The sequence below is a fragment of the Coregonus clupeaformis genome, chromosome 5 (genome assembly GCF_020615455.1).
Source record: "Coregonus clupeaformis isolate EN_2021a chromosome 5, ASM2061545v1, whole genome shotgun sequence".
Lineage (NCBI taxonomy): Eukaryota > Metazoa > Chordata > Actinopteri > Salmoniformes > Salmonidae > Coregonus > Coregonus clupeaformis.
Window position 1 is genome coordinate 27,911,060 of NC_059196.1, and position 26,376 is coordinate 27,937,435.

At 46.9% G+C, this 26,376-nt stretch overlaps 1 protein-coding gene across 4 annotated transcripts in view; it reads right to left on the minus strand.

Moving 5' to 3' along the window:
• Positions 1 to 26,376, minus strand: part of LOC121566751 (cGMP-dependent 3',5'-cyclic phosphodiesterase-like) — a 246,512-nt gene that overhangs the window by 11,182 nt on the left and 208,954 nt on the right. For all 4 annotated transcript variants that reach the window (XM_045213851.1, XM_045213853.1, XM_045213852.1 and 1 more), the window contains 14 exons: positions 23,932 to 24,020; positions 21,833 to 21,942; positions 20,315 to 20,364; positions 19,408 to 19,467; positions 18,465 to 18,615; positions 17,711 to 17,763; positions 8,683 to 8,757; positions 8,449 to 8,490; positions 8,229 to 8,297; positions 7,710 to 7,840; positions 5,200 to 5,351; positions 4,851 to 4,914; positions 2,017 to 2,098; positions 1,528 to 1,702 (listed from right to left, as the gene is read on the minus strand). In XM_045213851.1, the coding sequence (XP_045069786.1) occupies positions 1,528 to 1,702; positions 2,017 to 2,098; positions 4,851 to 4,914; positions 5,200 to 5,351; positions 7,710 to 7,840; positions 8,229 to 8,297; positions 8,449 to 8,490; positions 8,683 to 8,757; positions 17,711 to 17,763; positions 18,465 to 18,615; positions 19,408 to 19,467; positions 20,315 to 20,364; positions 21,833 to 21,942; positions 23,932 to 24,020 (1,303 nt within the window). The remainder of the gene's footprint in view (positions 1 to 1,527; positions 1,703 to 2,016; positions 2,099 to 4,850; positions 4,915 to 5,199; positions 5,352 to 7,709; positions 7,841 to 8,228; positions 8,298 to 8,448; positions 8,491 to 8,682; positions 8,758 to 17,710; positions 17,764 to 18,464; positions 18,616 to 19,407; positions 19,468 to 20,314; positions 20,365 to 21,832; positions 21,943 to 23,931; positions 24,021 to 26,376) is intronic.

The following is a 26,376-nucleotide window of genomic DNA, read 5'->3' on the forward strand; positions in this document are numbered from 1 at the left end:
CTTATTGGCAGACTAAATAGCCTTGGTTTCTCAAATGACTGCCTCGCCTGGTTCACCAACTACTTCTCAGATAGAGTTCAGTGTGTCAAATCGGAGGGCCTGTTGTCTGGACCTATGGCAGTCTCTATGGGGGTGCCACAGGGTTCAATTCTTGGGCCGACACTTTTCTCCGTGTATATCAATGATGTCGCTCTTGCTGCTGGTGACTCTCAGATCCACCTCTACGCAGACGACACCATTTTGTATACATCTGGCCCTTCATTGGACACTGTGTTAACAAACCTCCAAACGAGCTTCAATGCCATACAACAATCCTTCAGTAGCCTCCAACTGCTCTTAAACACTAGTAAAACTAAATGCATGCTTTTCAATCGAACGCTGCTGGCACCCGCCCACCCGACTAGAATCACCACTCTCGACGGGTCTGACCTAGAGTATGTGGACAACTACAAATACCTAGGTGTCTGGTTAGACTGTAAACTCAACTTCCAGACTCACATAAAGAATCTCCAATCCAAAGTTAAATCTAGAATCGGCTTCCTATTTCGCAACAAAGCCTCCTTCACTCATGCTGCCAAACATGCCCTCGTAAAACTGACTATCCTACCGATCCTTGACTTCGGCGATGTCATTTACAAAATAGCCTCCAACACTCTACTCAGCAAATTGGATGTAGTCTATCACAGTGCCATCCGTTTTGTCTCCAAAGCCCCATACACTACCCACCACTGTGACCTGTACGCTCTTGTTGGCTGGTCCTCACTACATGTTCGTCGTCAAACCCACTGGCTCCAGGCCATCTATAAATCACTGCTAGGCAAATCCCCGCCTTATCTTAGCTCATTGGTCACCATAGCAGCACCCACCCGTAGTCTGCGCTCCAGCAGGTATATCTCACTGGTCATTCCCAAAGCCAACACCTCCTTTGGCCGCCATTCCTTCCAGTTCTCTGCTGCCAATGACTGGAACGAATTGCAAAAATCTCTGAAGCTGGAGACTCTTATCTCCCTCAATAACTTTAAGCATCAGTTGTCAGAGCACCTTACCGATCACTGCACCTGTACACAGCCCATCTGAAATTAGCCCACCCAACTACCTCATCCCTATATTGTTATTTATTTTGCTCTTTTGCACCCCAGTATCTCTATTTGCACATAATCTCTTGCACATCTAGCATTCCAGTGTTAATACTATTGTAATTATTCTGCACTATAGCCTATTTATTGCCTTACCTCCATAACTTGCTACATTTGCACACACTGTATATATATTTTCTGTTGTATTTTTGACTTTATGTTTTTTACCCCATATGTAACTCTGTGTTGTTTTTATTGCACTGCTTTGCTTTATCTTGGCCAGGTCGCAGTTGTAAATGAGAACCTGTTCTCAACTGGCTTACCTGGTTAAATAAAGGTGAAAAAAATAATAAAAAAAATAATAAAATATTTAAAATATATAAAAAAAAAAAAAAAAAAAGTAGTGTTAGTTCAATTGTTTACTCCAGTGTAGTGTTAGTTCAATTCTCACCGTTGTTCTCGTCCTTGATGGGGAAGCAGAGGATGTTGCGTGTTCTGAAGCCGGTGCTGTCGTCCACTCCTCGGTAGAACAGAGGGTGGGAGTACGCATCCTTAATGTTCAGTATCTGCCCTGTCATGGCTACGTGACCCGCTATGCCCTGGTCCGCAGGGATACGGAACTCCTTCTACACACACACACACAGAGAGACAGACACACACGCACACGCACACGCACACGCACACACACACACACAGAGACATCACACACACACCCACACACACACACACACACACACACACACACACACACACACACACACACACACACACACACACAGAGACACACACACACACACACACACACACACACAGAGAGAGACAGAGAGGGACCATCTTCATAATCTTCATCTTCATCATGATGATGATGATTACATCTTCGCAATAATAATAATAATCGTCATCATCACCATCAAACAGAAGTTCTAGACGTGTGTTTTACCTCATCATCACTGACCACGCCCCCATCAAAAACCTTGGCAACCAGCTCATGGCTGACTTGATCCAGTAGGAACACAGAACAACTACAGAGAAAGAGAGGGGGGGAGAGAGAGCGAGAGGGAGAGAGAGAGAGAGAGAGAGAGAGAAAGAGAGAGAAAGCGAGAAAGAGAGAGAGAGAGAGAGCGAGAGAGAGAGCGAGAGAGAGCGAAAGAAAGAAAGAGAAATCAAATCAAAATAAAATGTCATTTGTCAAATACAACGGGTGTAGATTTTACCGTAAAATGTTTGCTTTTGAGCACTTCCCAACAAAATAATAATGAAAATAAAAATTGTAACACAAGAGGATGGAGCTGCAGCATATACAGGGAGTACCAGTACCAGATCAATGTGCAGGGGTATGAAGTATTTGAGGTAGATATGTACATGAAGGCAGGGTAAAGTGACTAGGCATCAGGATAGATAATAATACGTTATTTGAGGTAGATATGTACATGAAGGCAGGGTAAAGTGACTAGGCATCAGGATAGATAATAATACGTTATTTGAGGTAGATATGTACATGAAGGCAGGGTAAAGTGACTAGGCATCAGGATTGATAAAAATAAGGTATTTGAGGTAGATATGTACATGAAGGCAGGGTAAAGTGACTAGGCATCAGGATAGGTAATAATAAGGTATTTGAGGTAGATATGTACATGAAGGCAGGGTAAAGTGACTAGGCATCAGGATAGGTAATAATAAGTTATTTGAGGGAGATATGTACAGTGGGGAAAACATTTATTTAGTCAGCCACCAATTGTGCAAGTTCTCCCACTTAAAAAGATGAGAGAGGCCTGTAATTTTCATCATAGGTACACGTCAACTATGACAGACAAAATGAGAAGAAAAAAAATCCAGAAAATCACATTGTATGATTTTTTATGAATTTATTTGCAAATTATGGTGGAAAATAAGTATTTGGTCAATAACAAAAGTTTCTCAATACTTTGTTATATACCCTTTGTTGGCAATGACACAGGTCAAACGTTTTCTGTAAGTCTTCACAAGTTTTTCACACACTGTTGCTGGTATTTTGGCCCATTCCTCCATGCAGATCTCCTCTAGAGCAGTGATGTTTTGGGGCTGTCACTGGGCAACACGGACTTTCAACTCCCTCCAAAGATTTTCTATGGGGTTGAGATCTGGAGACTGGCTAGGCCACTCCAGGACCTTGAAATGCTTCTTACGAAGCCACTCCTTCGTTGCCCGGGCGGTGTGTTTGGGATCATTGTCATGCTGAAAGACCCAGCCACGTTTCATCTTCAATGCCCTTGCTGATGGAAGGAGGTTTTCACTCAAAATCTCACGATACATGGCCCCATTCATTCTTTCCTTTACACGGATCAGTCGTCCTGGTCCCTTTGCAGAAAAACAGCCCCAAAGCATGATGTTTCCACCCCCATGCTTCACAGTAGGTATGGTGGTCTTTGGATGCAACTCAGCATTCTTTGTCCTCCAAACAAGACGAGTTGAGTTTTTACCAAAAAGTTATATTTTGGTTTCATCTGACCATATGACATTCTCCCAATCCTCTTCTGGATCATCCAAATGCACTCTAGCAAACTTCAGATGGGCCTGGACATGTACTGGCTTAAGCAGGGGGACATGTCTGGCACTGCAGGATTTGAGTCCATGGCGGCGTAGTGTGTTACTGATGGTAGGCTTTGTTACTTTGGTCCCAGCTCTCTGCAGGTCATTCACTAGGTCCCCCCGTGTGGTTCTGGGATTTTTGCTTGTGATCATTTTGACCCCACGGGGTGAGATCTTGCGTGGAGCCCCAGATTGAGGGAGATTATCATTGGTCTTGTATGTCTTCCATTTCCTACTAATTGCTCCCACAGTTGATTTCTTCAAACCAAGCTGCTTACCTATTGCAGATTCAGTCTTCCCAGCCTGGTGCAGGTCTACAATTTTGTTTCTGGTGTCCTTTGACAGCTCTTTGCTCTTTGCTCTTGGCCATAGTGGAGTTTGGAGTGTGACTGTTTGAGGTTGTGGACAGGTGTCTTTTATACTGATAACAAGTTCAAACAGGTGCCATTAATACAGGTAACGAGTGGAGGACAGAGGAGCCTCTTAAAGAAGAAGTTACAGGTCTGTGAGAGCCAGAAATCTTGCTTGTTTGTAGGTGACCAAATACTTATTTTCCACCATAATTTGCAAATAAATTCATTAAAAATCTTACAATGTGATTTTCTGGATTTTTTTTCTCTCAATTTGTCTGTCATAGTTGACGTGTACCTATGATGAAAATTACAGGCCTCTCTCATCTTTTTAAGTGGGAGAACTTGCACAATTGGTGGCTGACTAAATACTTTTTCCCCCCACTGTACATGAAGGCAGGGTAAAGTGACTAGGCATCAGGATAGATAATAATAAGGTATTTGAGGTAGATATGTACATGAAGGCAGGGTAAAGTGACTAGGCATCAGGATAGATAATAATAAGGTATTTGAGGTAGATATGTACATGAAGGCAGGGTAAAGTGACTAGGCATCAGGATAGATAATAATAAGGTATTTGAGGTAGATATGTACATGAAGGCAGGGTAAAGTGACTAGGCATCAGGATAGATAATAATAAGGTATTTGAGGTAGATATGTACATGAAGGCAGGGTAAAGTGACTAGGCATCAGGATAGGTAATAATAAGAGTAAAATAAAGAAGAGAGAGAGAGAAAGAGAACGAGAGAGAGTGAATAAGTATTCTATTCCATTTTCCTCCGCATTACTTATTCTGGAAAGCATGTTAGATGTACTTTCAGGGTTTAGGTTGTTTTATGGGTCTTCAAGAACTCACATCTCTGCATCGCTGAGGTTCCTGGCCTCCACTATAATCTCCTGCAACAACACCGACACATCATCTACAGAGAGAGAGAGAGAGACAGAGAGAAAGAGCACAGGGTGGGGATTGATAGATAAGCAGGCTGAGCTACCACAAGGAGGGTTGTGTTATCAATATGTAGGGATTCAATCTGAACCAGAGGAGAGGAGATGAGAGGAGAGGAGAGGAGAGGAGAGGAGAGGAGAGGAGAGGAGAGGAGAGGAGAGGAGAGGAGAGGAGAGGAGAGGAGAGGAGAGGAGAGGAGAGGAGAGGAGAGGAGAGGAGAGGAGAGGAGAGGAGAGGAGAGGAGAGGAGGATAACTCACCCAGATGTGTGAAGAGATTCTTGGCCACCTGTAACAGTGCCTGGCACTCCACTTTGAGTTTCTGTTCTTTCTGGAAGGCCAGTGTGGAGGTGAGGACAGTGGAGGTGTAACAGAAGCAGTGCTGGATCTTATGTTCATCCGCCTCCGTGTGTCTGCACAGAGAGAACACATTTTAGTCCAAAATGAAACATTGAATTCCAAAGTTGAGAAAAGTTGACTGATCATTAGAATAAACAGGTGCATAAAAAATGTGTTTAAACAGGCCAGATGGATAGAGAGAGAAGGCCTCTGCTCTTCCATTAATATCAGTGTAGTTACATATCTCTGCCTGCAGATGGCAACACCTTTACACTGTGAGCAGTACAGAGGAGAGACTGGAAAAACAGATAATTCTAAACTAGAGGACTTGATTATGAAGGAGTTTTTTTCATGCCATGTCACATAATCAGGAAAACTATCCCCTCATCCCTCAATCACCACTCTAGAAAAACTCAACCTCTGAGTCTGGGCTGTTTCTGACAGCAGGCTGGCGCTAGGCCGTGATTGGCTTGTTGGCACAAAGAACCAATTGGTTCTCTGGAATGCAGGTTCCTCTAAGCCTGGAGGCATCAGATATCTATCTGGCAGAACATATGACATGTGATATGTGATAGGAGGATAGAACTGGGAAGGCGAAGGGAGAGGGAGCGGGTAGAACGAGAGACAGATGGAGAGAGTGTAATAGAGGTGGAGGGGGACGAGTGTGAATGATAGAGATATGACATTTGAAATGTGTCTATTCCTTTGAAACTTGTGAGTGTAATATTTACGGTTCATTTTTTATTGTTTATTTCACTTTTGTTTATTATCTATTTCACTAGCTTTGGCAATATAAACATATGTTTTCCATGCCAATAAAGATCTTTGAATTGAAAAAAATTCAACAATTGACATGTAGTGGAAAGAGGAGAGTAAGAGAGAGAGATAAAGTAGAGTAGAGTGGGGGCTGTTGCCTGACAACTGAGGTGAAAGAGGGATGGAGGGACAGAGGGATGGAGGGGGATGGAAAAATGGACTCAATGATGACAGATTGAATTTAGGGAAACAGTGCTTTTGGATTTGTACTGTCTCCATTCTCTCCTACTAACCAGGGACGGATTCAGACCTGGGACACCAGGTGAGTGAACCCTCCAGCCAATCAGTCACATGAACAAATCAATGAACTAGCAAGGAGAAAAGGAAAGCATCAGTATTTCAGCCCTCGAGGGCCAGTTAATGATTAGCCCCGGCCTAAACCACTAACAACATCCAGGGATGAGAAGGAGGGAGGTGGGAGAGAGGGATGATGGGAGAGAGGGATACGAAAGAGGAGTGAGTTATGATGGAAATACCAGAAATAAGAGGATAAACTCATATGCTACACAGTTCACTAATAATCCTCTACATCTCTAGTCTGTCAGTGTAACTATGGAGACTGTAGTCAGCCCTGTCATTAGCCCCCACTGAGGATATTATGGGATGTCTTCCTCTCACAGTGTGTGTGTTTATATGTGTGTGTGTGTGTGTGTGTGTGTGTGTTTGTGTGTGTGTCTAGGGGCAATAACTCTTTGAAAGGAGGAGATGAGTGGCTTTAATCTTCAGCCCCTTTAATACAAGTAGAAACGTATAATCTATAACTAACAGAGAAAGAGAGAAAAAGAGAGAGGAAGAGGCAGGGAGAAAGGAAGAGAGACAGAAGAGGAAGAGATATGCGACAGACAGAGAGGGAGGAAGAGAAATGTTCAGAGCCAAAACGTCAGCAGAGAGCTTACTGGGATTACTGCTGTCCTGAGCAACACTTCACATTCCTCCCTCTGTCACACTGTGTGTTTGTTTGTCTGTGTGTGTGTGTGTGTGTGTGTGTGTGTATATGTGTTTGTGTGTGTTTGTCACAGGAGGTTGGTGGCACCTTCCTTGCAGAGAACGGGCTCGTGATAACGGCTGGAGCGGAATTAGTGGAATAGAATCAAATACATAAAACGCATGTGTTTCCATGTGTTTGATGCTATTCCATTTGCGCAGTTCCGGCCATTATTATGAGCCGTCCTCCCCTTAGCAGCCTCCTGTGGTGTGTGTGTTTGTGTGTGTGTGTGTGTGTGTGTGTGTGAACCCCTTGAGAGGGACTTTGTGTCAGCTGAGTTGGCCAGTTGGCATGTTGGCTTGGCGTGTGGGTGTGTGCGTGCGCTGGCAGTGTGTGTCCAGGGCAGGTTTGAAGCTCATGTTATAGGGGCCAGCTCTCTATGGAGACCACAGACACACTCACACACATTGATTAATGTGGCATCGTCTGACACACACACACACACACACACTTGAGGGTGACGACCATGCTCTCTTTGGCCCTCTGCCACTGGAGCTGGCCTGTTATCTCTGGAACACAGAGGTCTATTAGAATGCACTCTCCTGTGTGTGTATGTATGTGTGTGTGTGTGTGTGTGTGTGTGTGTGTGTGAGTGTGTGTGTGTGTGTGTGTGTGTGTGTGTGTGTCTCACCTCTGTCCTCCCTGCTTGTTGAAGGCGCAGGCTAGTGCCACCACCTGGCCAGTGGCTCTGCTGACCACAGGGACACACAGCAGAGAGGACACTTCACTGCCCAGCATACTGGACAGCTGTCTACACTCCTCCTAGAAGAGGACAGGTGGGGAGAGAGAGAGAGAGAGAGAGAGAGAGAGAGAGAGAGAGAGAGAGAGAGAGAGAGAGAGAGAGAGAGAGAGAGAGAGAGAGAGAGGGATAAATAGAGAGAGAGAGAGAGAGAGAGAGAGAGAGAGAGAGAGAGAGAGAGAGAGAGAGAGAGAGAGAGAGAGAGAGAGAGAGAGAGAGAGAGAGAGAGAGAGAGAGAGAAAGAGAAAGGTGGGAGGAAGGATCACATTTAGAATGAGAATAACACTGCTGACGTCTTTGCATACGTGTGTGCAAAGAAAGAGAAAGAGACTATTAGGATCTAGCGGGACTGCATCCACATCGATCCACATGGAGAGATGCTTTTCACAGTCTAGGATCAAGGTCACTCACCGCAGTGACGTCCTGAAGAGTGATGGATTTCTTTTTCTCCACCACCTGCCCAAAGCGCCCAAACATCAGCTGGAAGGAGAGATATACATGATCATTTAGCCTCTTGCCTCTTAATTTCCCCATATCAAAGTCTCATTTTCATGAAATGTTTAGGGGCAGTAATATGGGTCATGAGTCAGGGGTTAGGGGTCAGGAGTTAGGGTCAGGGGTCAGGACTCACAGGGAAGCTGATCTCCTCCTCCAGAACTTTGTCTCCAACCACCTGAGGAGAAGAGAGGTCAGACTTTACACAGGTTATCTTCTGAGATACCTTAGGCACCGTTCTAATGGAGGAATACCCTGTTATCAGACTGACGTGGCATTAGAACAGACATTTATTTTATTTATTAATTGAACCTTTATTTTAACAGGGAGGATTACCATTGAGACCAAGGTGTCTTTTACGAGGACGTACCTGACAGAAGAGCTGGTGGCTGTCCTCAGACAGCAGCAGCAGACAGCAGCATTGAGACTGGGTCTGCTGCTGCAACTGAGGAGACAAAACAACTAATACATGACTAAAGATACATACACTATATCTCATCAATACAACAATATTTAATTATATCAGTCTGTCCATCAGAGTCTCTTAATCAGAAATCCATCCGTCCATCCATGCCTGCATCGGTCCACATAGCTGTAAATAAGTGTGGATGTATTCTGTCCACATCTCTCTAAACCTGCTGTTCACATCTCTCTAACTCTGCTGATCACATCTCTCTAACTCTACTGATCACATCTCTCTAACTCTACTGATCACATCTCTCTAACTCTGCTTATCACATCTCTCTAACTCTGCTGATCACATCTCTCTAACTATACTGATCACATCTCTCTAACTCTGCTGATCACATCTCTCTAACTATACTGATCACATCTCTCTAACTCTACTGATCACATCTCTCTAACTCTACTGATCACATCTCTCTAACTCTGCTGATCACATCTCTCTAACTCTGCTGATCACATCTCTCTAACTCTACTGATCACATCTCTCTAACTCTGCTGATCACATCTCTCTAACTATACTGATCACATCTCTCTAACTATACTGATCACATCTCTCTAACTCTGCTGATCACATCTCTCTAACTCTACTGAACAGCAAGAAGATACACTACCTCCAACTTCCCACTGAGAGATATAACAGGAACTAATTAATATACATACACTCGCACACACACACACACACACAGATAATAGCAGTGTTTCCATTTACATTACATTTTAGTCATTTAGCAGACGCTCTTATCCAGAGCGACTTACAGGAGCAATTAGGGTTAAGTGCCTTGCTTAAGGGCACATCGACAGATTTTTCACCTAGTCGCCTCGGGGATTAGAACCAGCGACCTTTCGGTTACTGGCACAACGCTCTTACCCACTAAGCTACCTTTAGCTGTAATCAAGGGAGGTGGATGTAGAACAAGCAGAACAGGAATAAACAAACACACCCTGCCAATACCTCAGACCCCCACCCAGACACTCACACACACACACACACACACACACACACACAGACACACACACAGACACTCACACACACCCAGACACACACACACACACACACACACACACACACACACACACACACACACACACACACACACACACACACACACACACACACAGACACACACACCCAGACACACACACACACAGACACTCACACACACACTCACACACACCCAGACACTCACACACACACACACACACACACACACAGACACACACAGACACAGACACACACACCTGCCAAACACCGCTCAACACCCTCTACCCTCCCTCCCTCTACCCCAGAGAACACACACACACACACACAACATACAGTACAGAGCATACACAGCAAACTGTGTATGTGTGCGTGTATGTGTCAGTGTGTGTGTGTGTGTCTGTGTGTGTGTGTTTGTGTGTGTGTGGGGGGGGGGGCACCACTGAGAATTACAGTTTTTTACAATCACTTTGGCACTAATTTCAGAACCTTGACGTCATTTTTCAAAACTCTAGACACAAAACTCACAACCAATTATCAAAATGCACATTTTTCAAAACTCTAACACTTTTTTCAATTGCTTGGATACAATACACATACAACTAAGATCATTTGTTCATTTAACAAAAATCACCTGTTCAATATGACACAACTTAACATCAAAGTACTACTATTTCAAAAGGCAATTCACACATTACATTTCAGATGAGTGTCTATTCATTTCATTACAATTATCCAACTATCAATTGATACAACTGCTCAAAATGATAAGTAACTGTTGCATTACTCTTAATGCATAGTTGTATGGAAACAGACAAACAATATTCCATGTTTAGATCATGAAAGTTTCAAGATAACGAGATTCATTGCGACCTATTAGTGTGGAGCATGAACCAATTACTACATTATCTATGGATGTAATATTTCATCATCATTCTTTATCAGACACCGTTTCTATGGTCCCATGTACCACCTTTTCAGACTATTTACAGTATTGACAGTACTGCACTGTATGGATGAAGGCCCTTGTAATTGCTTGTCCAATTCTGCCAACTTGTTACTGATGATTGAGTTCACATTATGGAACGAGTATATAAAGAATTGATTGGGATCCACTTGCAACAATATAGCAATACGTACTGTAACATGGAGCCGGCAGGTGATCCAGGTCACAATAGAGGTCAAGCAGTGGTGGGAGGAAGACGAGGAAGACGTATTGGTCAAAGGAATGGCAGGGGACAAGCACCCCTTCTGAGAGGTGGTCGTGGGCCTCGTTTGAGAGGTGTGGGGGAACGTGGTAGAGGACAAGGCCACGGACCAAGACAGCGGCAGCAACAGCAAAGAGTGTCCAATGAAATCCGAGCAAGCATGGTTTCAGGCCCATGCACAATTTACCACCCAGTATTTACCCCCATACTCTCCTTTCCTTAACCCGATTGAGGAATTTTTCTCCATATGGAGATGGAAGGTTTATGATAGGCGCCCTCATGAACAAGTCACTTTTCTCCAGGCCATGGATGACACATGCAATGACATCACGGCAGACCAGTGTCAGGCCTGGATTCGCCATACCCGAAGGTTTTTTCCAAGATGTTTGGCTAATGAAAACATCCATTGTGATGTAGATGAGAACCTGTGGCCAAATCCACAAGACAGAGTTGATGAAAATGTAGAAGTACAGTAATCACTCCTATGTTTAGCTTTTTACAGTACAAGCAAGCAAGTTGAGGAACACTGCATTTGATGTTTTACAGTACTGTATCGTTTTTCATCAACATATTTCAGATTTTGTTCAATGATTCCACTGTGTCTGTGTCACGGTTTCGGCCGAGGCTGCTCCTCCTCCTGGTTCGGGCAGGCTTCGGCGGTCGTCGTACCCGGAGTACTAGCTGCCACCGATCTATGTTTCATGTTCGTTTGGTTTTGTCTTGATGTTGTACACCTGTGTCTAGTTAGTCCTCGTTAGTGTCCTATTTAGTTCTCGTTGTGTGTGTCTGTGTTTGTGTGTGATTGCTCTTCTGTTTTGGTGTTTGAGCTACGTATTTCCCTCCAGTGTTTTGGAGAGGTTTTTGCACATGTTAGTGCGCCGTTTGTTTGATGCCTGTGTGCGCCGTTATTTCGCCTCTGGGCTTATTGTGCTCATTTACTACGTGAATATTTCACTAAAGTCTTTTGGACTGAGCTTCTGCGTCCTGCGCTTGATTCCTGCACCACACCCACCTTCAGCACCCCTTGACAGAATCACACACCCATTGAATGGAATCAGCAGGATCAACAGTCACGCCCGAGTCGCTCGAGGAGCATGTCCGCGGCCAGGATGACCAGATCAGACAACTGGGGACCGCTCTACAGGACGTCATCAACACCCTGCACCGATGGGAGTCCAGAGGGGTACCCACACCTCCACCTACCCTGCCAACCCCATCGGCCGGTCCACCAGTCCCAGGTCCGGAACCCAGGGGAAATCGGCTCTCGCTCCCGAGGGCGTATGACGGAACAGCTGCCGGGTGTCAGGGGTTCCTCCTGCAGGTGGAGCTCTACCTGGCCACTGTACACCCGGTGCCCTCGGGACACGAGAGCGTTTCCGCCCTCATCTCCTGTCTCACGGGCAAGGCGTTGGAATGGGCCAACGCCGAGTGGAGGAAGATGGACGCCACCACCATCTCCTACGCCGAGTTCTCCCGTCGCTTCAAGGCCGTGTTCGACCATCCACCTGAGGGCAAAGCGGCGGGGGGAGCGTCTAGTCCACCTGAGACAGGGAGGAGGAGCGCACAGGCGTTTGCGCTGGAGTTCCGGACTCTAGCGGCGGACGCAGGGTGGAATGAACGGGCCCTCATCGACCATTTTCGATGTAGCCTACGGGAGGACGTTCAACGTGAGTTGGCCTGCAGGGATACCAATCTCACCTTCGACCAGTTGGTCGATATGTCCATCCGTCTGGACACCCTGCTGGCCACCCGTGGACGTCCCGAGTGGGGTCCGTCCATTCCGCCCTCCGGCACCTCCGAGCCGAGCCCTATGGAGCTCGGGGGTGCCGGCGCTAGAGAAAGGAGGAGGAGGAGCCCGAGGGGACCTGTCTCCTGCACCAAGTGCGGTCGTGGAGGGCACACTGCGGCCAGGTGCTGGGGAGGGTCCTCCGGGGGAGAAGACAACAGGCCACGCACTGGGGAGCCCTCCCAGGTGAGTAGACGCCCCACTTACCCAGAGCTCTCTGTTGCGCACTTTTGTATACCTGTTTGTTTTCCACAGGTTGCACCTCATTCCCAGCATAAGGCGCTAGTAGATTCAGGCGCAGCTGGGAATTTTGTTGATCGAAAGTTTTGTTTAGATTTAGGGATCCCTCTCCTACCTGTTGACAAACCTTTTCCCGTTCATGCCTTAGATAGCCGCCCGTTGGGGTCGGGGTTGATTAGGGAGATCACAGCACCACTTAGGATGTGTGCGCAGGGGGGTCATGAAGAGACTATACAGCTGTATCTGATCGACTCTCCTGCGTACCCAGTGGTGCTGGGAATTCCCTGGTTAAGCACCCATAACCCTGCTATTTCGTGGCAACAGAGGGCTCTCGATGGGTGGTCTGCTCAGTGCGAGGGGCGATGTCTGGGTGTTTCCGTGGGGGCGACTTCGGTGGAAAGTCCAAACCAAGTGCCCGCACTGCACAATACGCCTGAATATGGGGATTTAGCTCTCGTGTTCAGTAAAACTAGGGCGACGCAGTTGCCTCCTCATAGACAGGGAGATTGTGCGATTGATCTCCAGGCAGGAGCAGCGCTCCCACGGAGCCACGTGTATCCTTTGTCTCAAGAGGAGAGAAAAGCTATGGAGACTTACATAGCCAAATCTTTGAGACAGGGATACATTCGGCCCTCCACTTCTCCCGCCTCCTCGAGCTTCTTTTTTGTGAAGAAAAAAGATGGAGGGTTGCGCCCGTGCATTGATTACCGTGGTCTCAATCAGATTACTGTGAAATACAGTTATCCACTCCCTCTGATTGTGACCATGACGGAGTCATTGCATGGAGCGCGGTTTTTCACAAAACTGGATCTCAGGAGCGCGTATAACTTGGTGCGCATTAGGGAGGGCGACGAATGGAAAACAGCATTTAGTACCACGTCAGGTCATTTCGAGTATCTCGTCATGCCATATGGGTTGATGAATGCTCCATCAGTCTTCCAATCCTTCGTAGATGACATTTTCCGGGATATGCAGGGGCAAGGGGTGGTCGTGTACATTGATGACATTCTGGTGTACTCGTCAACCCGAGCCGAGCATATAACCCTGGTGCGTCGTGTATTGAGGAGGCTGTTGGAGCACGACCTATATGTCAAGGCAGAGAAATGTCTGTTTTTCCAGGAGTCGGTCTCCTTTTTGGGTTATTGGTTGTCCGCGTCAGGGGTGAGAATGGAGGTGGATCGTGTGTCTGCCGTGCGTAATTGGCAAACCCCAACCACTGTCAAAGAGGTGCAGCAGTTCTTGGGCTTTGCGAATTACTACCGGAGGTTTATCCGGGGTTTTGGACAGGTGGCAGCTCCCATCACGTCCCTTCTGAAAGGGGGTCCGGTGCGCCTGCAGTGGTCAGCTGATGCGGACAGGGCCTTTAGGAGACTGAAGGACCTGTTTACGTCGGCTCCGGTGCTGGCGCATCCGGATCCCGCATTACCCTTTCAGGTTGAGGTGGACGCGTCTGAGGCTGGTATAGGGGCCGTTCTCTCTCAACGGTCCGGCACGCCACCTAAACTCCGCCCCTGTGCTTTTACTCAAAAAAGCTCAGCCCGGCGGAGCGTAATTATGACGTCGGGGACAGGGAGCTGTTAGCTGTAGTTCAGGCCCTTAAGGTGTGGAGGCATTGGCTTGAGGGGGCTCAACACCCTTTCCTCATTTTGACTGACCATCGGAACCTGGAGTACATCCGGGCAGCGAGGAGACTGAACCCTCGCCAGGCTCGATGGAGTATGTTTCTCACCAGGTTCGTATTTAAAATCACGTACATCCCTGGGTCCCAGAATGGTAAGGCAGATGCGCTGTCCCGGCGGTATGACACGGAGAAGAGGTCCGTTGAGCCTACTCCCATACTACCGGAGTCTTGTCTTGTGGCACCGGTGGTGTGGGAGGTCGATGCCGAAATCGAGCGAGCGTTGCGTACCGACCCCAGCCTCCCACAGTGTCGGAAGTACGTTCCGCTCGAGATTCGGGATCGACTCATTTACTGGGCTCACACGTCACCCTCCTCTGGACATCCGGGTATTGGCCGGACAGTGCATTGTCTTAGCACTAAATACTGGTGGCCCACGTTAGCCAGGGATGTGAGGGTTTATGTCTCCTCCTGCTCGGTGTGCGCCCAGTGTAAGGCGCCCAGACACCTGCCCAGGGGTAAGTTACAACCCCTGCCCGTTCCACAACGACCATGGTCCCACCTCTCGGCGGATTTTGTGACAGACCTTCCCCTCTCTCAGGGGAATACCACCATCCTGGTCGTTGTGGACCGGTTCTCTAAGGCCTGTCGTCTTCTCCCTATGACGGGTCTGCCTACTGCCCTACAAACCGCAGAGGCCCTATTTACCCACGTCTTCCGGCATTACGGGGTACCCGAGGATATAGTGTCTGATCGAGGCCCCCAGTTTACCTCCCGAGTATGGAGAGCGTTCATGGAGCGTTTGGGGGTCTCGGTTAGCCTTACCTCAGGGTACCACCCGGAGAGTAACGGGCAGGTAGAACGTGTCAACCAGGATGTGGGTAGGTTTCTGAGGTCGTATTGCCAGGACCGGCCTGAGGAGTGGGCTCGGTACATTCCCTGGGCCGAGATGGCCCAGAACTCTCTTCGCCACTCCTCTACCAACCTAACCCCCTTCCAATGTGTGTTAGGTTACCAGCCGAGTTCTGGCACCTTGGCAGCAGAGCCAGATCGAGGCCCCTGCGGTGGATGATTGGATGAGGCGCTCGGAGGAGACGTGGGAACGCTGCCCACGTCCACCTGCAGCGGGCCATCCGTCGTCACAAGGCGAGCGCCGATCTCCACCGCAGTGAGGGGCCGGTGTACGCACCCCGGAGATCGAGTCTGGCTCTCTACCAGAAATCTACCCCTCCGCCTGCCCTGCCGGAAGCTGGGTCGGCGGTTTGTGGGGCCTTTTAAAGTCCTGAGAAGATTGAACGAGGTGTGTTATAGGTTACATCTACCTGTTGAATATAAGAATATTAACCCCTCGTTCCATGTGTCTCTTCTCAGGCCGGTGGTAGCTGGTCCACTCCAGGAAGGTGAGATAGGAGAGACTCCTCCGCCCCCACTGGACATCGAGGGGGCTCCGGCGTACACCGTTCGGTCCATCTTGGACTCAAGACGCCGGATGGGGGTCTCCAGTATCTCGTGGAGTGGGAGGGTACGGCCCGGAGGAGCGGTGCTGGGTGCCGCGGAGGGACATCCTAGACCCATCTCTCCTGTCGGAGTTCCACCGGGACCATCCCGCGCGCCCTGATCCGCGTCCTCCTGGTCGTCCCCGAGGCCGGGGTCGGCGCACGGCTGGAGCCGCGCGTCAAGGGGGGGGGGTACTGTCACGGTTTCGGCCGAGGCTGCTCCTCCTCCTGGTTCGGGCAGGCTTCGGCGGTCGTCGTCCCCGGAGTACTAGCTGCCACCGATCTATGTTTCATGTTCGTTTGGTTTTGTCTTGATGTTGTACACCTGTGTCTAGTTAGTCCTCGTTAGTGTCCTATTTAGTTCTCGTTGTGTGTGTCTGTGTTTGTGTGTGATTGCTCTTCTGTTTTGGTGTTTGAGCTACGTATTTCCCTCCAGTGTTTTGGAGAGGTTTTTACACATGTTAGTGCGCCGTTTGTTTGATGCCTGTGTGCGCCGTTATTTCGCCTCCGGGCTTATTGTGCTCATTTACTACGTGAATATTTCACTAAAGTCTTTTGGACTGAGCTTCTGCGTCCTGCGCTTGATTCCTGCACCACACCCACCTTCAGCACCCCTTGACAGTCTGTAGTATTCTCTCTACTACAGCAGTACTTTTACAGGGATGTATTTACATGTAGTACCATAATGAAACATGTATCACCTATTTTGTACTACAATATTTAATGATTGTACGAACAATGACACAGTGAAACTATCGGTTGCTTGTGTGTGGGTGATCTAAATTAACGTTTCATTGGTATTTCACAATAAATTAGTTTTTTGAACCAATGATTGTGCAAGTGCAAGATTTCTTTAAAGATATGAATGCACAATGCAATGTTTTGAACATTGGACAGCCTGTGTTACAAGTGATGACCATTTTGTGTCTAGAGTTTTGAAAAATGACGTCAAGGTTCTGAAATTAGTGCCAAAGTGATTGTAAAAAACTGTAGTAATCTAATGCGCAACTGTAATTGTTTTTAATATATTGCATTGTCTTCTTGTGTTGTGTGTACACGCTGACTACTTCCTGCTGACCTCCTCCAAAAAGAGGTTTCTAACCTCAAGGGTCTTTTCCTGGTTAAATAAAGGTTAAATATTCCCGCCATTCGTTAATTTTGGTACAGTGCGTCCCCTCAGCTGATTATCAGCTGTTGTCAGACACACGTGGGTCTTGAAATACGCTTCTCTACCTCAATAGTGTGCAACAAATTCTACTAAATGAAAAGACAAAATGAGTACGACATCCTGGCATTTATTAAAGCATACTACATTTCCGAAAAAACGATACAACTTAATTTTTTCGCATACCTAAATGTCTACTATTTAGAAACGGAACTACGTGTATTTGGACATGGTCAATTTTTCTATATATTTGAGTATGTTCAAATACACAGCCCAAAACAAATACTTTTATTTGAGTATTTGAATGGTTATTTGTAAAAACCAAATAGTCTACCAAATTGTATATGTTCGGAATAGAGAGTGAAAGATGAAAGGATAGGGTGGGTGTGTGTGTTTGTGTCTTCATGTGTACAGGGATGGTATGAGATCTCCAATACTTACATAATTGATTACTTTAAGCTGAAGAGTAGTTGCATCAAGGTCATACAGCTCACCTGAGAGAGCGAGAGAGAGTGAGAGCGAGAGAGAGAGAGAAAGAGAGAGAAAGAAAGAAAGAGAGAGAGAGAGAGAGAGAGAGTGAGAGAAAGAGAGAGAGAGAGAGAAAGAGAGAGAGAGAGAGAGAGGGAGAGAGAGAGAGGGGGGGGGTTAAAGATGAAAAAATGGAAGAATAACGAGAAGAAATGTGTAATAAACCAGGGAAGACAAAACGAAGAATGAACCAGGGAACCAACCAGGGAGGGGTAGAAGAGACAGAGGGTTAGAGGAGGGTAGAAAGAACACAGAGACTAATAATGAAGACAGGGAAGAGAAGGAGAGGGAGAGGTGGATGCTGTGTGGTCCAGACCACTGATGGAGAGACAGAATTATACAGAGGAGAAGTGGAATGAGGGAAGAAGGAAAAGAGAGCAATAGAGGGAGTGTGTGTGTGTGTGTGTGTGTGTATATACAGCAGTAAGCTTGGGCAACAGCTAGTCAGTTTTATTATGCATGAGTTTCTACGCAAAGTTTTAGCAAAGCTGGAAAATACTGTGTTTAGCCTGTTTTCACACTCTTGTTGTTATTCACAGATGTATCCCTCTTTTTACAGATGCATCCAATCTAAATTCATAGACTTTTATTCATACAGTTCTTCTGCATTACCGTTATCTGGCCCAAGAGAGAAGTGTGTGTGTGGGTGTGTGTGCTAGATGTGTACCACACAGCTGTAGAATCTTGCGGTCCAGGTCACAGTAGTCTGTGGGGTCAGGCCGGAGCAGTGCATTGTGGGGCTGGATCGGTGACAGGCTGACGAGAGACTTCTGATTGGCTGACTGCAGGGTCCGTACCCTCCTACACGCTACAGCCGCCTACGCACACACACACACACACACACACACACACACACACACACACACACACACACACACAATTACTTTTTAGTCATTTAGCAGACGCTCTTATCCAGAGCAACTTACAGGAGCAATTAGGGTTAAGTGCCTTGCTCAAGGGCACGTCGACAGATTTTTCACCTAGTCGGCTTGGGGATTAGAACCAGCAACCTTTCGGTTACTGGCTCAACGCTCTTAACCACTAAGCCACTATGCTACCTGCCGTCCTACACACACAAATGCGCGTCAGGAAACTGGAGGCCTAAAATCAATCCTATTACTACAGAACTATAAAACATATAAATAAAACAGATCAATAAAACAGATCAAGTCAATGTCAGTGGCCTTACAGTACACCATTAGACGTAATGCCTCTGAGCTACCCACACTGCTTCATAGACTGTGTGTGTATGTCTCTGTGGGTGTCTCTGTGGGTGTGTCTCTGTGGGTGTCTCTGTGGGTGTCTCTGTGTGTATGTCTCTGTGGGTATGTCTCTGTGGTTGTCTCTGTGGGTGTGTCTCTGTGTGTGTGTCTCTGTGGGTGTCTCTGTGGTTGTCTCTGTGGGTGTCTCTGTGGGTGTCTCTGTGGGTGTCTCTGTGGTTGTCTCTGTGGGTGTCTCTGTGGGTGTCTCTATGTGTGTCTCTGTGGGTGTCTCTGTAGGTGTCTTTGTGGGTGTCTCTGTGGGTGTCTCTGTGGGTGTCTCTGTGGGTGTCTCTGTGGGTGTCTCTGTGGGTGTCTCTGTGGGTATTATTCTGTGGCTGTGTTTCTTACATGTTTCTCCAGAGTGTTGAGGTGTTGTTGGTCTTGATCACTCAGCGGTTTACAGCCCACCTATGACAGAGCAGAGACACGTGACACACACAACTGCTCAAAGTGTGTGTGTCCACCAAACCTTTAGCTGTTTAAAGCTTAACTACCACTTAAAAGTGAGCTCCTCGGCCTAACACGCACGCACGCACACACACACACACACACACACACACACACACACACACACACACACACACACACACACACACACACACACAGTGGTATATACAGAGTGTATAATGTGTGATATTGCCTTACCTCCATAACTTACTACATTCGCACACACTGTATATATATTTTCTGTTGTATTTTTGACTTTATGTTTTGTTTTACCCCATATGTAACTCTGTGTTGTTGTTTTTATCGCACTGCTTTGCTTTATCTTGGTCAAGTCGCAGTTGTAAATGAGAACTTGTTCTCAACTGGCTTACCTGGTTAAATAAAGGTGAAATAAAAAAATAAAACATAAAAAATAAAAAAAATAAAAATATATATAGGTAAATAGTGTCTGTCACATAAACCTCATGTCAGCCCACTGACCCACATACCAGACAAACAGACACAGACCTGGGACTCTGACACTGTGTGTGTGTGTTTGTGTGTTTGTGACCTGGGACCGCTGTGAATGCAGCCTGCTGAACCCTAACCCCTGACCCCTAGGGGGATTCGTGACAGTTGAGTAGAGCAGAGACCCCTAGAGGCCAACACACTGACTAATGAAGCCCTCAGAGAGAAAGAGATGGGGGGAGAGAGAGAACGATACATTGATAGTGACAGGAGGAATGAGTAGAAATTGGCCGATGGTTGTGATGCTTTAGTTGTCTCCAGACCAGCTTCGCCACAAAATGTCGGTCTGGGTCTCACTCACCAGTAAGACTGAGATGGCCACTCCCTGATCCAGGAGAGGAATGATCACAGCTGAGAGAGAGAGAGAGAGAGAGAGAGAGAGAGAGAGAGAGAGAGAGAGAGAGAGAGAGAGAGAGAGAGAGAGAGAGAGTGATGCTGAGATTCACACATTCTGTTGTTTCATTTGAGCCTCCCTCTCACTGCTGGTCCATTTCTCATCTCCCTCTCCTTATCTCTCTCTCACTCCCCCTCTCTCACTCCCCTGCTCTCACTCTCTCTCTCTAATATTCCCTCTCTCTCGCTCCCACGTCATTCCACAGCTCCCTGTATGATGTAATCATCATCTCATGTTCCCTATTTTCTCTTCATCCTTTCTTCCTCTCAGACCTCCACACCCTCCTCCTCTTCCTCCTCCTCCTCCTCTCAGACCTCCACACCCTCCTCCTCTTCCTCCTCCTCCTCCTCTCACACCTCCACACCCTCCTCCTCTTCCTCCTCCTCCTCCTCTCACACCTCCACACCCTCCTCCTCTTCCTCTGACACCTCCACACCCTCCTCCTCCTCTTCTTCTCACACCTCACACCTCCACACCCTCCTCCTCTTTATCTGACACCTCCACACCCTCCTCCTCCTCCTCCTCCTCTCACACCTCCACACCTTCCTCCTCCTCTTCTTCTCACACCTCACACCTCCACACCCTTCTCCTCTTCCTCTGACACCTCCACACCCTCCTGCTCCTCTTCTTCTCACACCTCACACCTCCACACCCTCCTCCACTTCCTCTGACACCTCCACACCCTCCTCCTCCTCCTCCTCCTCCTCCTATTCCTCTCACACCTCCACACCCTCCTCCTCCTCCTCCTCTCACACCTCCACACCCTCCTCCTCCTCCTCCTCTCACACCTCCACACCCTCCTCCTCCTCTCACACCTCCACCCCCTCCTCCTCCTCTTCTTCTTCTCACACCTCACACCTCCACACCCTCATCCTCTGACACCCCCTCCTCCTCCTCCTCCTCCTCTTCCACTGACACCTCCACACCCTCTTCCTCCTTCTCCTCCTTCTCCTCTTCCTCTTCCTCTGACACCTCCACACGCTCCTCCTCCTCCTCCTCCTCCTCCTCCTCTTCCTCTGACATCTCCACACCCTCCTCATCCTCCTCCTCTTCCTCTGACACCTCCACACCATCCTTCTCCTCCTCCTCCTCCTCCTCCTCCTCCTCCTCCTCCTCCTCCTCCTCCTCCTCCTCCTCTTCCTTTGACACCTCCACACCCTCCTCCTCCTCCTCCTCTTCCTCTTACACCTCCACACCCTCCTCCTCCTCCTCCTCTTCGTTTGACACCTCCACACCCTCCTCCTCCTCCTCCTCTTCCTCTGACACCTCCACACCCTCCTCCTCTTCCACCTCCTCTTCTCTGACACCTCCACACCCTCCAGTGTGAAAGCTTACACACACAAACGTAAGCACACACACACACACACACACACACACACACACACACACACACACACACACACACACACATACAGACAGACAAACCTCGTCTGTGGGGTGGGAGGGGTGCTGCGAGGCTGCTCCTGTGTTTCTCGTGCAGTTCTGAGGGAGGTAGACCTGCACACACACACCTCTTCAACTGGTCCACCATATCCCTGAGAAACACAGAGTGGGGATGTTAGAACAACCCTCAGTGGGGGGTGGGGGGCTGTTTCCCTATAGAGAATACAATACAAAGACAGCTTTATAAAAAATTCATCACTTATTGTCTACTGAAATAAATCAAATCAATGTAATTCCCAGAGCCAGGTGTTTGTACAGGTGTGATAGTGACAGGTGTCCCATGGGTGTGTGTGTTTGTGTGTGTCACTGTTGTCTCGTATGATAATACAGAGAGCACCTTTCTCATGCTAATCTGCGAGAAAAGACATCTGTTCCAATATGAACTAATGCTGCACACACACACACACACACACACACACACACACACACACACACACACACACACACACACACACACACACACACACACACACACACACACACACACACACACAAGGCAGTCAGTATTGCTTGTGATGGCCGATGGGCATGGCAGAGGACAGACAGGATCGATAGTCTCGTTACAGCACAATTAGATGAGATACCCTCTATACAAACAGAGGCGTGCATTCTACAACAGCAGTGTTCCCCACGTTTGACTCCAGAGATGTACAGGTTGAGCAGGGCTTAGTTTCAGCTAATCAACTCAGGTGTTAGAATTGGGTTGGAAGAGTCTGCACAATTTGTAGCGCTCAAGGACCACACACACACACACACACACACACACACACACACACACACACACACACACACACACACACACACACACACAGCCAACAGATTGTGTCAGCGGTTGCTTGCAGGTGTGCACAGCATGCAGATATTTGTGTGTGTGTGTGTGTGTGTGTGTGTGTGTGTGTGTGTGCGTGTGTGCATGTGTGTGTATGTGTGTCAGGCTTGAGGGCTCTAGTCCGAGACAGAAACTCTCATGAATAATGCAATGTTGATTTTACCAAAGCTAGGTTCCGACAAGGCTATTCAGTCTGTGTGTGTGTGTGTGTGTGTGTGTGTGTGTCTATGTGTGTGTGTGTGTGTTCCTAAGCTAGGGTAGGAGGGAGCTATTGAACCTGTAGAGATCACTTACAGAGAAGACGATCAGAGTCTTACTGAAAGAGACAGAGAGATGAAGAGAGAAAGAGAGAAAGAGAGAGAAAGACAGAGAGAGAGAGAGACAGAGAGAAATAGAGAGAGAAAGAGAGAGACGGAGAGAGAGAAAAAAAAGAGAGAATGAAAGAGAGTGTAAGAAAGAGCGAGAGAGAGAGAGAGAGAGAGAGAGAGAGAGACAGAGAGAGGGAGAGAGAGAGGCGTGGTATATTTCAGAATGTTTTCTCTGTGACATCTCTATGAAAGGTGATGGTGATACACCTGTCACTCAGACTGGACTGACAGAAAGACTCCAGACTCCCTCTCTCCATCCCTCCCTCCCCCCTTCTATCCATACCTGCTGATCTTCTCTCCAGTTTTTTATCAGTCCCTTGAAGAAAGGAAGTGTAGATGATATTCTGTCTATCTCCTAATCTGACATTTACCACACAACGACATCTGTTGCACATGTTCTCACACACAGAGGGTTTCATACCACATGGATTCACACACAGAGGGTTTCATACCACATGGACTCACACACAGAGGGTTTCATACCACATGGACTCACACACAGAGGGTTTCATACCACATGGACTCACACACAGAGGGTTTCATACCACATGGACTCACACACAGAGGGTTTCATACCACATGGACTCACACACAGAGGGTTTCATACCACATGGACTCACACACAGAGGGTTTCATACCACATGGACTCACACACAGGGTTTCATACCACATGGACTCACACACAGAAGGTTTCATACCACATGGACTCACACACAGAGGGTTTCATACCACATGGACTCACACACAGAGGGTTTCATACCACATGGACTCACACACAGAGGGTTTCATACCACATGGACTCACACACAGAAGGTTTCATACCACATGGACTCACACACAGAGGGTTTCATACCACATGGACTCACACACAGATGGTTTCATACCTGATCTTCCCCTCCTTTGGCAGCTCATGTCTTGGGTCGTCACACTGCAGCCTCGAGTCTCCCTCCAGCACGTACACACACACACACTCCTGTAAGATAACACACACACATCAGAAGCAAAGCTAGCATGGGGGGCAGGGCCATGGGTGTGACCGCCCCCTGTTCCTGCAGATAAAAATATATATACACTACCAGATAAAAGTTTGGACACACCTATTCATTCAAGGGTTTTTCTTCATTTTTACATTGTAGAATAATAGTGAAGACATCAAAACTATGAAATAACACATATCTGTTTAACCTTTATTTAACTAGGCAAGTCAGTTAAGAACAAATTCTTATTTACAATGACGGCCTACACCGGCCAAACCCGGACGACGCTGGGCCAATTGTGCGCCGCCCTATGGGACTCCCAATCACGGCTGGTTGTGATACAGCCTGGAATCAAACCAGGGGTCTGTAGTGATGCCTCAAGCACTGAGATGCTGTGCCTTAGACCGCTGCGCCACTCGGGAGCCCAAGATATGGAATCATATAGTAAATCAAAATATATTTTATATTTGAGATTCGTCAAATAGCTAGCTTTGCACACTCTTGGGATTCTCTCAACCAGCTTCACCTGGAATGCTTTTCCAACAGTCTTGAAGGAGTTCCCACATATGCTGAGCACTTGTTGGCTGCTTTTCCTTCACTCTGTGGTCCGACACATCCCAAAACATCTCAATTTGGTTGAGGTCGGGGGATTGTGGAGGCCAGGTCATCTAATGCAGCACTCCATCACTCTACTTCTTAGACAAATAGCCCTTACACAGTATGTAGGTGTGTTGGGTCATTGTCCTGTTGAAAAACAAATGATAGTCCCACTAAGCCCAAACCAGATGGGATGGTGAATTGCTGTAGAATGCTGTGGTAGCCATGCTGGTTAAGTGTGCCTTGAATTCTAAATAAATCACATACAGTGTCACCAGCAAAGCACCCCCACACCATAACACCTCCTCCTCCATGCTTTATGGTGGGAAATACACATGCAGAGATCATCTGTTCACTCACACGCGTCTCACAAAGACACGGCAGTTGGAACCAAAAATCTTCAATTTGGACTCCAGACCAAAGGACACATTTCCACCGGTCTAATGTCCATTGCTCATGTTTCTTGGCCCAAGCAGGTCTCTTCTTCTTATTGGTGTCCTTTAGTAGTGGTTTCTTTGCAGCAATTTGACCATGAAGGCCTGATTCCCACAGTCCCCTCTGAACAGTTGATGTTGAGATGTGTCTGTTACTTTAACTCTTTGAAGCATTTATTTGGGCTACAATTTCTGAGGCTGGTAACTCTAATGAACTTATCCTCTGCAGCAGCGGTAACTCTAGGTCTTCCATTCCTGTGGCGGTCCTCATGAGAGCCAGTTTCATCATAGCGCTTGATGGTTTTTGCGACTGCACTTGAATAAACTTTCAAAGTTCTTGAAACGTTCCGTATTGACTGACCTTCATGTCTTAAAGTAATGATGGACTGTTGTTTCTCTTTGCTTATTTGAGCTGTTCTAGCCATAATATGGACTTGGTCTTTTACCAAATAGGGCTATCTCCTGTATACCCCCCCTACCTTGTCACAACACAACTGATTGGCTCAAACGCATTAAGAAGGAAATAAATTCCACAAATTAACATTTAAGAAGGCACACCTGTTAATTGAAATGCATTCCAGGTGACTACCTCATGAAGCTGGTTGAGAGAATGCCAAGAGTGTGCAAAGCTGTCATCAAGGAAAATGGTGGCTATTTGAAGAATATAACATATATTTGGATATGTTTAACACTTTTTTGGTTACTACATGATTCCATATGTGTTATTTCATCCTTTTGATGTCTTCACTATTATTCTACAATGTAAAAAATATTACAAATAAATAAAAACCCTTGAATGAGTAGGTGTGTCCAAACTTTTGAGTGGTACTGTTTTATAGCTTACCAAAAACCAAATAAAAAACATTATTTAACACAACAAAACATGGCAAAATGTATTTATAATATGATATATAATATGATTTAATTAAATACCGAAATTGGTCTGAGCTGGTGTTGCTAATTTATAAAGTAATGTGCAGTACACCTGTGTCTGTCGCTGTACCCCCCTGAGTGGCTCCCTGGTTGGCTGCTGGGAGGGACCAGGTTCTTCAAAATGATTAGTCATTTATTTACTAATAATAGTTTGTTAGTTTAAAACTACTTTTGTTATCTTACTAACAGCCTAATTAATTCAGTACCAAAATGTTTTAATGTTCATAGTTAATGGCCAAGAGGCTATAGGCCATTATTGAACATGCAACTAGGCTACTGTAATGAAGCAGCCAACGTAAAACAACATGGAAAAACATTTATGAAAATCCAATTAGCAGGAAAAGTTTGTTCTAAAGCATAACTGATGCGGTTTCATGTGACAGAGGTG